General features: G+C 38.9%; 1 protein-coding gene across 2 annotated transcripts in view; it reads left to right on the forward strand.

Annotated features, from left to right (window-relative positions):
- The window catches only part of LOC139742667 (anosmin-1-like), a 60,096-nt gene extending 51,947 nt beyond the window's left edge, over positions 1-8,149 (forward strand). For both annotated transcript variants that reach the window (XM_071653197.1, XM_071653198.1), the window contains 2 exons: positions 5,236-5,450; positions 5,812-8,149. In XM_071653197.1, coding sequence (XP_071509298.1) covers positions 5,236-5,450; positions 5,812-6,111 — 515 coding nt within the window. In that variant the 3' untranslated portion in view covers positions 6,112-8,149. The remainder of the gene's footprint in view (positions 1-5,235; positions 5,451-5,811) is intronic.
- Positions 8,150-14,160: the final 6,011 nt, after the last annotated feature.

Consider the following 14,160-nt stretch of genomic DNA (forward strand, 5'->3'; position numbering starts at 1 on the left):
AATTGGGAAAGGTGATCTGCATGCTTTTATTGCTCCAACAAATTAGGTAGAGGGGCACCACTCCATCTGTGCAGGGAATGAAGGGGAGTTGAGAGCTGAGGAGTCTTTAGGACCGGTCAGAGGAAGATGGCATCTTAAACAGACTCTGAGACCCCAGCCTCTCCAAGGGGGGCGAACAAAGACAGTTTGAGCATTAGGAGTAGGGGAATTATCTGGGGATTAGAACAGATTTAAGTGATTCGGCCATTGAATGGGAGTGTGGATTAGATTCTTCGGCTGACAGAATGGACAGGAACATCTCTTTCTGATTCCTCGTCTGATTTAATTGTCTGTCTGTCTGTCCATCTATCTGTCGGTCTGTCCTTCTTTCTGTCCGCTCGTTCAATTCTCTCGCTCTGCCTCCAATGCGTCCGTCCTTAATTTTTCAATCTTAAATGTGCAAGACATCTTTCATCCCCCGTCACCATTTTCTGCAGTGGTAATCTTCCTTCTGCATACATCTCTGCTATGTCATGATCCTTTTTTTTTTGGGGGGGGGGGGGGGAGGGTGGTGGGGTGGGGGAGAGAAAGTTCCTTCTGCCGGATCACATTAGTCAAAGTGAGACCAAAGGGCGGACGTGCGGAAAGAAAGACAGAGGGAGACGGAATGATAGTGAGATAAATCTGAATATTACGGAGGGGAATGCAGTGGCAAAGAGATGGTATATCCTGCTTAACAATCAGGTGAAAGGAGAAAAAAAGAAGAGAGAGGGGAAAAACTTGGGGCCATTTCACCTGTCTTAGTACATATCTGTCTGCATCTTCCTGTACCCTGTTGCCGTCCCCACTGATCCCTCAGGTGGAAGGAAGTCCAGCAACAAGATTTAAAAAAGAAGAGAGAAAAAAAAAATGCTTTATATGCCACATTTGCACACCCGACCTGTCAACTTGGCATATTTTGCCCAGAGGCGCAGTCACGCACATAACCGATCGATACATTGCAATATGCCATGTACTACTTTGGAAGGAGTCACGCCCAATTCCATCTGTCATGCATGTACAGCTGTAGCTTGTGGTGTGCGGTGACTGTATAGTGGCATTCCATCAGGACTTCTGAAGTTAATTCTGATAATCTGTAGAGGTTGCGTTTTCAAAAATTTGTGTCTCCCAGACCTATTCTTTAATGTATGTGCAATCATGACCAGGAGTACAATTTTGCATTCTCTTTTGGGATTGTGTTTTGACTACTGGTCATCTGGACGAAAAATAGCCATAGCTCAGTCAGAAAATTTACATTACTTCAGAGCTTGCAATTTCCACTTCAACTTTGCTGTAATGCATTTTTAGCAGAAACGCTTCAATAAATATTTACATGGCTTTGTCTTGAAACACAGAACGTTTCCCAACGGCGCTCATGCGTTGAGGTGTCAGAATTATGTGGCGCACTGGGGGTGGGGGTTTTCACCGTTGGCACACCAAGAGTTAAAGGGAATGAGCGCCCTTGCCACGGCGAGCCACGCATCCCCCTCGTGTAGAATGTAATATCTCTGTCTGGAACAGGTGTGCGCGGTGACCACAGGAATGCCTGGCATTCCTGCCAGAATTGAAACAGAATACTTCCCTTCCTGTGCTGTATCTATGGAGCATGACATCCTTCAAATTAATTGTGAGCTTGTCTCTCTCCGCTGGCAATTTACAAGCCGCATGACCAGGATTTTCGATTGTCACGGCAGAAGTGTCGCTCTCTGAACCAGAACCGTTTACTGATCTTCAGATTGATTTCCTGTTCTTGACACTTCTTGCCTGCCAGTGTGGAAGGCAGTCATTTCTACATTCATTTGATGGATTTTGTAATCGGAACACGATTGGCTCAGCTATCACAGTAATTTACTTTCTTGAAGTGGATTTACAATGACAAGTCTGTATTTGACTTGAAGGAACAGCCTCCTGGACATTGTAATTAGCATAGATTTTGTGCATTTGTGCAATTATAAGTTTCAATGCTTGCAAATGCGATTGATGTGCCTTTTGCATACCATCTAACTAGGTACTGTGTAACACTAGTCAGCACGTTATTACAAATAAATAATCGATGTGCGAAGTGAGGCACTCAAATCCACAATTATCTTGAAATATGCCAGTATCACGTAAAAGATACCATCTTGATTTTGAAATGTTTTCATCAGCATAGTTCCCTTGAAGACTCTGGAGCCATGTGGGGATGTACCAATCACAAATACAAAATAAACTTTAGAGGGCACATTTTCTATCAAGAATTCTGGATAGTCTTTCGGAATGTTTAAATGACAGATGATGTGGAAGATAACACGGACCCGGAAAATTAGTCTTTTGATTGAGATGGCGGTCTAAATGCTTGACACTCCCTCACATTTGTGTAACAAGGACGTAAGTGTCCATCCAGCTACAAAACGAGGCTGAATGTGGTAGTATGTGGTGGCATACAGTTTCCTGTCTCCCTTCCCCACTATAGTAGTATTTATTTGCATGTAACACTTCTATGATACTTTTGCAATGTTTCTGTGCAGAAGAGTGGCTGTTTGAGTTCATTTAAAAGCCTCCAATAACCCTCATAAAAAGACAGGAAAAAATATGGATGGATGAGAGCGTGGTATATAAATAGTTGAATTTTGCTGGAAATTGTATGCAGAGCAATTTTTTGTGGATATCTTCTTTTTTTTTTCCTCTCGTTCTGAGGTTGTAGGTCATATTTCATCAGGAACACATACAACATAAAAGGTTGTAGAGCAAAGTAGGGTTATAAGGGTTTGAATAAAAAGAGAAAAAAGAAAATGGCGGGGGGGGGGGGGGAGCGAGGGTTGAGGGATTGTTCGTGATTCCATGTAAAAGGGAATGAGAGACAGTGTGTGATTTCTATGGGCCTTGTTCTGGAGCTTTCAGTGGTGTTAATCAGCTTAACTCTGCTCTCAACCTCCAGCGGGACTCTCTCATTGTTCCCCTCGGGTAGGCTGGGGTGTGTTCACACCGCCCGACTCACGGTGCCTCGAGAGCGTTGCTCTCGTGTTCCGTCCTATGTATGGCTTACCCGAAGGACCCCCACCCCCTCTTAACCCAGGCAGAAATCTGCAGCAAAGAGTCTCACAACTCTACAGATATATTGTAACTTTTTATTTGACTCAGATACTCCACTGGGGAAAAGCGAGAAGGTCATTCTTACCACATACATATCGATAGGGCAGAAAATGCCTTGGAAAGATGTCAGAACAAACCATAATGGATGTGTTTCTTCTCTTCATATATGCTAAATGCCCAGTCTTATATGAGAATGCAAAACAATATTTTTTTTTTTCATACCTTATGCAAACAACTTGTAACCATTATCAGCCACTAATGTGCCGTCATGTGCTTGTTTCTGATCACTTACAATTTTAGGTTTTTCTTTTTTTATTTGTATCTTTTATTGACATTAGTGAGAGAATTTAGATGGTTAACAAAAAATAGCGCAGGGAATTCAGGTATGGTTGAGTGATGGGTTGCAACTAAGAGACAGCGTGAGTTGTATTCAGTTATTTCTGTGATTTTACACACAACCGGTAGCCATGTCAACCTAGGCTTTAAGAAAGAAAGATTACAAGTACTTTCGATAATCTTTATGCCCCCATTGTATGAAAAAAAAAAAAAACAACAATAAAACAAACAAACCAGGCTGTAATTTTGAATGTGACATATCATTACTGATGATTGAATTATGAATTATTTAATTTCATCCATTGTTCTTTAGATGAAATTGTGAACCTATATATGTGTAGATGCCTGTTTGGTGAAAAGGGGTGGGGGTAGAGTAGAGGGCATTATCATTCACCTCAAGAAAATGAAAGAAAGGAAGGAGTCCAAGCCATACAAATTCTGCATTATCCGAATAGATCCAAGCAGAGCGATTATTGAGCTGTGATCAGCTTGTCATTTTCAGGGTAGGAAATAAGGGGGGGGGGGGTGGAATATAGAAAAAAAAGTACATCATATGAGAAAATTTGAGGAGGATTGGGATTTAAAGACATGTTTTCCCCATCGTGTAGTCTTCCCTGGGTTCTGCAACTGTCCTTGAAAATTGCACCAATGTAAAAGTATTATTAAAGTCGCCTGGGGGAGAGGAGTTGTGCATGATATGAATGAGGTTTTCATTTATCCAGTGTTAGGGGCTAGATGTACCGGCACAGTGACGCCACTACTGTGGATGTGTGTTTGGCACATAGAGAGAGAAAAGAGATTGGTGTACAACATTATGTTTTCCTTGGGTAGCATTCAAGCTTGCTTGCATGTCAACATGCAGTCACTTTTAACGCGATGCTCGTAATAGGCAAAAAGCTCTGTCAGTTTATTTTTTTATCACTTACTAAATGGGCTATGTACTGATTGCCCATTTTTTTTTTGTTGCTTTGTTTTTAATTTATAATGATGCAGTCGAATTGAATGCTGTACTCTGTAAGCCCAATTGGTTGTTTCTTCATCTCATCAGAAAATGCCTACATTCCTGCGTCAAAAGTGCAAAGCTAAAATGTGGATCTGATCGTAGACGCTCATTGCAAACCTGCGCTACAATCCTAGTCCACAAACCAAATCTTAATGCCTGTAAAATCGTGGTTTCACCCTTGGATGTGATGGGGGTGGGGTATTAGACCAGTGAGACTGATACAAAATGTCACTTTAATATCCTTTTGCAGTAAGCCTTCCAGAGGTTATATTTTGTGACGGATATTGAGGAAATAGGTATGCCAGTAGGGCTGTTATGTGGCATTCTATGCCACTGGTACACAAAACGCTGCAAGCTGCAGATTTATTAGTTACATGCAAAGGTACTTACATGTATATCTTAGTGTGTGTCTGTGTGTATGTCTGCTAGAGTATGTTTTTTGCTCGTTTCGGCTTTTTTTTTCCCCTCGAGGGCTTCACTCCAGTCCCTTGTGTTTAGCAGGGGATGCTTTGATAAATTGAACAGTATTGGTGATTGCAGTTTGCATTAGATGCAGCACAGATTCTCAATGCAACCTTTGATTTCTGATGTGTGCGACATCATTCGCACTTTATGCAGATGTTTCGAAGATCTGTGTTCTAATACCTTTTCCAATTTTGTTTGCCACTTGCCTGGTCTTCTCTGAAAAAACAAACAGACAACAACATGCTGACATCGTTGAGATTTTTTTAGTGTCTTGTTATTTGTTCCAATTTATTGCAATTTGCTCTGATAAAGTATTTTTCATTGTTTGTTGTCCCCTGCAGTACCAGAAATCCCAAGTGCCCCGAACAACATGACCTACACCTTTCTAATCGGGGACTCGATCAGTGCACAGTTTCGCTGGGCTCCACCCAGTCGGTCGCATTACGAGCTCACTGGGTACAGGATCTACTGGGCGCGGGTCAAACCGTCCAGTCTAGCTGGAATCAGCAGACCCACCATTGAGAGAGAAGAGTTTACGTCGACCCATCTCAGAACGGTAAGTTTGTCATATTTCTGACATATTTATAAACAAGAATTTATTTACTAAGAACCATCCATGCCAAGTTCAGTCTCACAGAGTGTTTTTGTTTGTTTGTTTGTTTGTTTTTTGGTGTGTGTGCTCGAATATTTTTCAATATTTTATGATGCATATTTTTGAAGTGAAAACTCTCCGCATGTACATTTAAGTAACTATATCTGTCCAAACAGTGGAATTTCTCTTCTGTGTCGTATTGTTCTATATTTGTTTCATTTACATTTTTTTTTTTGATACAGTATTTCATGGCTTGTATGCAGAAAATTCGGGATTGCATTTTGTCATTTTTAATAAAGGAAAATTTTTGTTGGTTTGTCACCAGACTGAGCTCTCCTACACGATACACGATCTGGCACCGGGATCCCGCTACGTCGTGAAGCTGCAGGCGCTGTCCTCCATCGGAGGTGGGGCCATCGTCGCCATGGATATCAAGACGCCCATCACCTTCAGTCGGCCAGAGGAGCCCGTGCTCACGCCGATACCGCCTGAGCCGTCGACGCCGAATAGAAGGGGCGAGTCGGAAAACGGCAAGGACGATGATAGAAGTGCCGCCGCTTCACCCCGAAATTGCTCAGTGCTCCTCGTACTGTGTCTGTTCCTTGTGTCTTTGTTGCAAAGATGATAGGGGAAGATGGGAAATGGTCACCGCTGAAGCATTATTATTGCAGAGACTCCTGTGTTCATTGGAAGTGGAAAAAGCAAAAACTAAATGAAAAGGAAGAAAGAGAGAGAGTATGTGTGTGTGTGTGTGTGTGTGTGTGTGTGTGCGCGCGAATGTGAGACTAAGACAAAAGTGTTGCCTTTTTACACTGTAGCACTACTGAAATGTTCTAAACAGTATTTATTATATTATGGTCATAATGATCAAAGCCTTTGTGTATAAAGACAGAAGAAATTTTGTTTCCCCCCTTGTACAGTTACTATCTACAGTTTATTTAATTTGCGTTTCTCATGCTCACAGAGACGTGTGAGAAGAGTGAGAGATGGTGATTATTGGCAGGGAGGTGATCATTGTCAGATATTTCAGTTGGCTGAAGAAAAATTACAAGAAAAGGAAGAGATGATATCATCCCAAGTTTTCTATTTGCTTGAAATATTGATAATATGTTTTGCGGCAGGTAGCTCGCATGAGGAGAACCTCGTGGAACTACTACATTTTGTTCAAAGACGAAGGAACAGTCAGTCATTACTGGAATAACACTTATCAAGACTTAGCTTCGAAGAAGCAGTCGGTTTAGTGTAGCAATTTATCACCCAACTTTGTCTCTCATTTAGTGCCTGGTGCCTCTAGAAGGCATACACGCGGCCATGCTAGATTTGATCTTACACCATGAATGCGACAACCTTGAATAAAATGGTACAACATTTCCATCTCTGTGGATCAATATCCTTAGTTTCTGTCACAGGTTTTGTAAAATTCTTTACACCCTTTCCCAAATTTAAGGACTATTTCCCTTTAGGTGCCATGCCTAATGATTGTATTCTCTCACTTTCGGGTTGGATGAAAAATATCGTTGGTCCGAAAAGCAAACCAGATGCTGAAGATTCAGTCTGAATATGAGACTGAGGTATTGCTGGAGAGAAAACTGAAAGATGTCGTGGAGACAAACTGACTTTCATCCAAATGTTTGATTTACTGTGTCATAACAGTTAGTTTACAGGCAAAATGACAATCGTTACTTCTAATTGAGAAGCTTTGTTGTATAAAGAAATGTCATGTTTGTGTATTCATTGTGCAGCCTATGTAACCTTCATCCACTGGTATTCTTTTATTTATTATTATTTTCTGCCAATGTTAATCATCATCTTCATTTATTTGTTGTTGTTGTTAAGGCAATCGAGCGCCGTACTGTTGCAGTATTTCTAGCCACTCCCATATTCGGGTGTCTCGTATGAGAGGAAATGCGGAACACTTGTCATGTTTTCACGCAAGCTCGCTCTCAACAAGAGGAGTTACGGGCAGCATGTCCCTATACCTATTCTGTGATCATGTCGTGTTGTTATGTAACAATGTTGAAGATGGCAGAAATCCCGTGTTTGTAGCCTACTAATTGATTAATGACTTGATGGCTATGTGATGCCGTTAAATTGACTCTCTTACACTTGATTTTTTTTTCCTTTCGAATTATCTCTTGATATGTCATCTTGAAAAAAGAAAATATTAGCAGCTGCGACAGACTAACCTTACAGCTTTGCAGGAAAGTGTTGAATGACAAGTCCAGACCATTAATAACTTTTTTTGACCAACAAGTTTTGTTTTGTGTTTTTTTTTAACGCATGGGTTGCTAATGGTCAGCTGTGCTTTAGGGTAACTGCCCTTCTTTGTGGGGATTTTAGATGTCCACCAAACCTTGTCCAAAGATGGTCTTTGTTAATCACAGAAGCGGCCATCAGCTTCATGGCCAAGTCCACTCGGTGCATTTCACCGAGAGAATTTAGATGGTACCTTAGATTTTTGACTCTGTGCATGGACTTTTGGGGTCATGTTCTGATCACATTGGGAAATTTTGCTGAAATTGTCACATAGTCCTCGAGACAACTAGGGGTGCGTAGTGACTGGATTGATTGTTACAACGTTTGTACCATGTGATTTATCAGATGTTTCATGGTGACTTGTGTAGTCCGATGGTAATTTTTGGAGCCTTTCGAGCAACTTTTGTAACTGCCACGTTCATGAGTAAAGATAATCAGGTTTTCCATGCGACAGTTTTTTTTTTTTCTGTTCAAACCCTTCATGCACCTTCTAACATTTGCACCACTTAGATGAAACAATTGTGAAAACAAGCGACCAAACATTGGCGTGCAAGTGTAACATTTTTTAGGCCGCACTGTGTAATCTCTAATTGCTGACCCATCAGCAAAGAGAGAAGTGTGTGTTTCGAAGAGAAGATTTATGGTTTACGTTGAGTGCATTGTGAATTGCTATGTGATATTATGCAGTTGTAAATGCCAGCGCTTATGAGGAAAAAATATGCGAGGGTGGTATTGTATTGTTCAGATTTCACCGATTATTCATGCATCCTCTTTGTAATTTGCTGCTCAGGGTGTTTGAGGATGGTCAAATTGTGGTATGAACTTTTTTTCATGCAATGAATTGACAATGCTCATGTGAGTTTAATTGAATACTATTGCATGATGTAGTTCTGTCATTTCATTAGACAGTTATGGATATGTACATCCTTTTTGTCATTTGCCCATAATGGTTCAAGTTAAGTTTGTAGAAAAAAAATGTGAGAAAAGACTCGGAGGCTTTTGGTTTCTGGACATCAATATTTTGCTATTGTTGTGGTTGTGCTTATTAGTAGTAATATTTTTGATAGCTTCTGGACCAAAAACAAATGCCACTGAATGGTATACAATGTAGCTTCAACACTACCTAGAAAACATAGTAACCCTTCATGAATTCCTATTCAAACATGTGGTGTTATTTGTTTTGTTTTTGTTTTTTTCTGAAGAGAGGGGGCATGGGTTCATATTTCTCCAGGTGACTGAACTCTGAACGGAAACTCAACTTTCAATATGGGATGCATTGAGACTTGGTTCTGTGTTTCAAGTCTGTTACACTCATCGATGGTATATTAGAAGCCGATACTGCCTTGTAAATAGAGAACATGCTTAGATAACCTGTTTTATTCATTGATATACATATATATCTATGCAACATATAGCATATGGGTCTGTAAAAAAAAGAAAAAACAGAGGATTTCATAGGAGAAAAAGATGTTAGAATATATGTACAAGTGGCTGAATTTTTTTTGTCATGTATTATCTCTCTCTTGCTCTCTCTCCCTCTCTCTCTCTCTCCATCTCTTTTTCTCTCCCTCTCTCTCCTCATCCTCTTCAATCTTTGCCCACTTATCTTTGGCTTCTGCTGTATATCAAGGAAAGTATAATTTCTTCCCACTTTTCGAGTAGGAAAATGTTCATGAGTAGCTTATCAAGCATAGACAATATTTATTTATTCATTAAAGTGTATGCATGTGCTTGATGTAACGCTATCAATAGAATATATTTTTCTCACTCTGATAGGCAATGCATTTACTATTGAAAATTCTGTTGTATTGTCCATTTCAGCAGTGGTTTTTTTTTCTCTCTCTCTTCCATTTTTTTTTCCTTTGTAGGCTTGTCCTCTAATTTCTTCATAGTTGATTTTTTTTTTCCTCAAAAAATCTTGCTCGTATGGTACACCCCTCAGTATTTACATCAAAGGTATGCACGAGATTATGACCATTTTCCCCTCTCTGGAGAAGAAAGACACAGAAAAAAGGGATTAAATTATTTCTGATCTCCTGATTCTATGCTTTCTAACATGGCACCATTTGTCACTTTCTTTCAAAGGTGAGATTGAGACGATTCTTGTGAGCTGATATTGCACCTTAAACATCTAGTATCAATAGACAAAACTCAAGTGAGGCAGTCCAATGTGGAGAATTTTGTCAGTTCTGCATTTTATATAGATTACCACATGGATTGTCCGAAGATTTTCTTTCCTTTACTATTTCCAAGGGAAGACAATGAAATTCCTTATTTCCAGGGGAAGACAATGAAATTCCTTATAATCTTTTCAGTTGTTTCGTTCTTTGCAAGCCTGGGCATTAGATGAGCATAACGTGGGAGCATCCGTCAATAATTTTTCCATGCCTGCTTATACATACAAAAAACAGAAATATTTTCTTGGGAGTTGTGATGATTGATGCAGACTTAAGCAGCAGTTTATCAAAGAGGGCAGATTTTAGATTCCCCCCCTCCCCCCCCCCCCCCCCCCCCCCCAAAAAAAAAAAAAAAAAAAAATCTGCTGTGTATGATTTTGAGAAGCTTTCGTCCATTGTGATCTTTATAGTGAATTTCTGAATTTTTATTTGTCAGAAATATCGGGTGAAATTTGTCAAACACAGCAATTATGGAGTTATCTCTGTTGGTCGAGTGAGGATCTTGTTTTACCATATCCAGGAGCGCTTGATGTCACATTCACCATTGGCATACGTAAAATTACGTTACTGCAGCTGTATCGTTCACAGGTTTTTGGAAAGTGGAAATGTGTGTAAAAATGGAAGTATTTTATTTCTATGTATATTTTTTTTGAGTAAGGCAAATTCACAAAGACCATGTATCAAGCAGCAAATGATAACGAAGACAAAAAACATATTCATGCATGTTTGCTTGTTTTTTTTGGGTTTTTTGCCACCTACGATTTGTATCTCGTTTCACTTCAGTTCCTTACTTGAAAAGAACGAACTAAGGGGGAATAAAAAGAAATTTTCATAATGCAGAGATACCACATTATATTTCCAGAATGTCTGAGATATGAATTGCATTTCACCGCCAAAATATCAGAAGTATAATCAATATGAGTTGGTGGATTTGGAGATGGGGAAGGGGGGGGGGGGTGTGTGTGAGGAGTTAGAGTAGAATTAATATCATTGCCAGAAAGTAATAGATAAGACTGGACAGAAAAAAACAAAGCCTCTAGCAGTTCGAGCAGCTAAAAGCAAACACAGGTTCCCGTCTGTAAGTTTGTCAATTTAAGCCATGTTATCTCCTTGAAGTCAGCTGATAAATATTTGATGTATACTTTCTCTACGTACGTACCTTTACATGCACTTGGATGTGTGTGCTTGTATGTGACCACTACACAGAATGTGCATGTAATATAACGCTGTATTATATATAACACTCAACAAGCTATTCACATTGCACATTATCACACAAAATGAATTATTTTTGTCTTATATTTTGTACATGTATGCATTATGAATATGAATTCAATAATAAAAACCAAAACAAGCTGTTCATGCACGTTACAGTCATTGAAAAAAAAAAGAACGTATTGATTAGTCTTGTATTTTGCATGCAATGAAGTGTAAAACATGTGGTATGATGCATGTATGAGTGAACATTCCTTCAAACATAGCATACTAGTAGACTTGGATACACATAAATATATAATTCAATCTGCCTACATGCCTGGATAACCATCAAACCTTTTGCGTGTATGCGTTAAACTTATTAAGTATTACACACAGAAACACAGAGACATACACACACACACACATACACACACGCACACAGAAATAGAAAGAAGACTAGACAGAAGTTAGAAATTAAGTTGAAGAAATTAAGTTGAAGAAATGTGTTTATGTATGTGTGTACTTGTGTGCTGCGGGAATCAACTTTGTTTTTACAACTGTAGGTCTTGCATATATATCATGGATATTTCTGTTGTCATATGTAGTATACCATTTTCACATACACTGTAGGCCTATATCACAGTCTGTTTACACTTCCACACTACTGTATGTGAAGCAAGAAATATTTGCGGCATTAAATTTTCGTGAATTTGAGCCGATAGCCTTTTTCGCGGGATAATTTTTTTTTGGTTCAAATTACTGCTGGCATTCAATGCATATAGTGTACACAAAGAACTTTCACATGCATTTTAATTTTGCAAATCTTGGCTCTCACAAAATTCGCAAAATTAAAAAGCACACAAAGATTTTGGGTTTTACAGTATTCACCCCTTCACAGATAATCCTATCTAAATGTGTCCTGGACCACAATGTTTCTGCCCATCATTGGGGCCTATACTGCCCAATGGTAAATTATGAATTTTTCTGACAAAATTTCTTGTTTGTTGTCATAGGCACAGCAGAGATGAAGATTGCATTGCTATCATCACCAAGTACAATAGGCCTATATATGAATTTAGGACTATACATTTGGAGCCCAGACTTTGGAGTCTAAATTACAAACTGTACATTCTGGACCAGTTACTAGTATAATTTAACCTCACAGAATTTGGGCAGATTTGAACAACACTATCTGCACGTCAGTAGGCCCCACTCAATAAACAGCAATACCAGAAGTATTTAAGCCCAACATGATGATACTCGGCAAGAAAAGAAAGTGAACACTTTGTCAAGTAAATATTTTTCATAGAATGTTTGGCTAAATATCAATGTTTTATATACCACGTTAAAGGTAATTTATTTGGCTATCAACCTGGTAGGTCAATAAAAAGGAAAACTGAATGTGTGAGTGAACACATTCGTTTTTTCTTCCAAGGCACAAAAGTAAAAATGGCAAAAATGGATAATTTGTCATTCATGCGTATACAGGCCCTACTCTTCCATATAACAATGAGAACAAAAGACAATGCAACACGATAAGAAACACAACCTGATTTGCACAAATCATCCTGTGATCTTTTGGTTATGTCTTTGTAGCCCCCAAAGATAAAGAAAGGCAACAAATAATGAAGAAAATGAAGAATCTTCTGTCAATTCCAAATTCAAATGGCATCAAAAGAGGCAAGAAATTAACAAAAATGGTAGAAATTTGAAATGTTATTTCAAATTAAGGAAACTGAAAATGACATATACCCTGGTATTTGGTTCTTGACTTTGTCTCATTAATTCTGAAATCCCTGAATTAAAAGAATGAACTGAAGAAATTCTGTCCATGTGGCTGCTAGGGCCTAGGATACTCCCTGTGGCATTTGAAGTTTGATTCAACAGAAATTTTTATTTCCCCCCTTTAGTTTCCCACTTTGTTTTTGTTTGAGGATATAGAGAGATCAATAGCATAGGCCTACAATGGAAAGAAAAATTATTTGTGCTTTTTTATTCGTGTCTCTCATTGTGTTAAATTGGTCTGAATTGTTATTGCTATCTCGAAGGGCATTTGCAAATGAATGACAAAACATCAATTTCTGTAATTGTTACTTTTGTGCTTTAATTGGAGGACAAAAACAAATGTGTTTTACACATCCATAACATTTCCCTTTGTATTAACCTACCAGGTTAATATAGCCAATCTAATATGACACAATGATTTTCATCAAAACCTTCTTCGAAAAATATTTAGGCCCACTGGGGAAAAATACTTTCTTCTTTTTTTTTTTGCAGAGTGTTATAGGCCTATTGGTCAGTGTCATCAGAATCTAAAGAGCCAGAGGTAAAACTGTCCAATTAAGGTGAAAATTAACCAGAGATAGGAAATTAAACTCAAATATCCATCTAAATATTGCATGAAAATCTCATAATCAATAATGCCTGTATAGATTCTGGCCTAGCTGAATTAGCTCATAGCATACCATAAATGAAAAACCTCTGGCATAATTTCTGACATTCATTTTTAGCACAATAATAAAAAAAGACATCATTTCCCCTTCAAATTTCATTAGCCATAGGGAATAAGAGGTGGCAAACACACAATGTTCTACGTGATGATTAATGTATATCTCTTTCGACATACATTGTACATGTATCCACTTCGTTTACTGTACTGTTAGTATGTAGTAAAAGAAACACACACACGTGTACACACAAACAACACACACACACATATACACATACACACCGCCGAGCACGAAACATACGTAGCGCGCCGAATATGAAGTTTCATTTTTCATACGTACTGTACCGCGCGAAAAGTTAGCGCGCCAGCTCCAGTGCTCAGACTACAGCAGACTACTGAGAGTATGTGTGTACGTACGTACTGCAGTAGAGAGTGCGCGGATCATAGACAGAGCGAGAATCTAATCTTGCGATAGAGTCAACGGAATCCTCGTAAGTATATCAACTATTATGAAAATATTTTTCTGTTTTTAGATCTCTAAGACCGCATTTCAGTTGAATGATAATGGTTTACTATCTAGAGTTCATATCTTCCG

The sequence above is a fragment of the Diadema antillarum genome, unplaced genomic scaffold (assembly GCF_040938485.1).
Source record: "Diadema antillarum isolate AM-2024a unplaced genomic scaffold, OU_Dant_1.0 seq00001013_RagTag, whole genome shotgun sequence".
NCBI lineage: Eukaryota > Metazoa > Echinodermata > Echinoidea > Diadematoida > Diadematidae > Diadema > Diadema antillarum.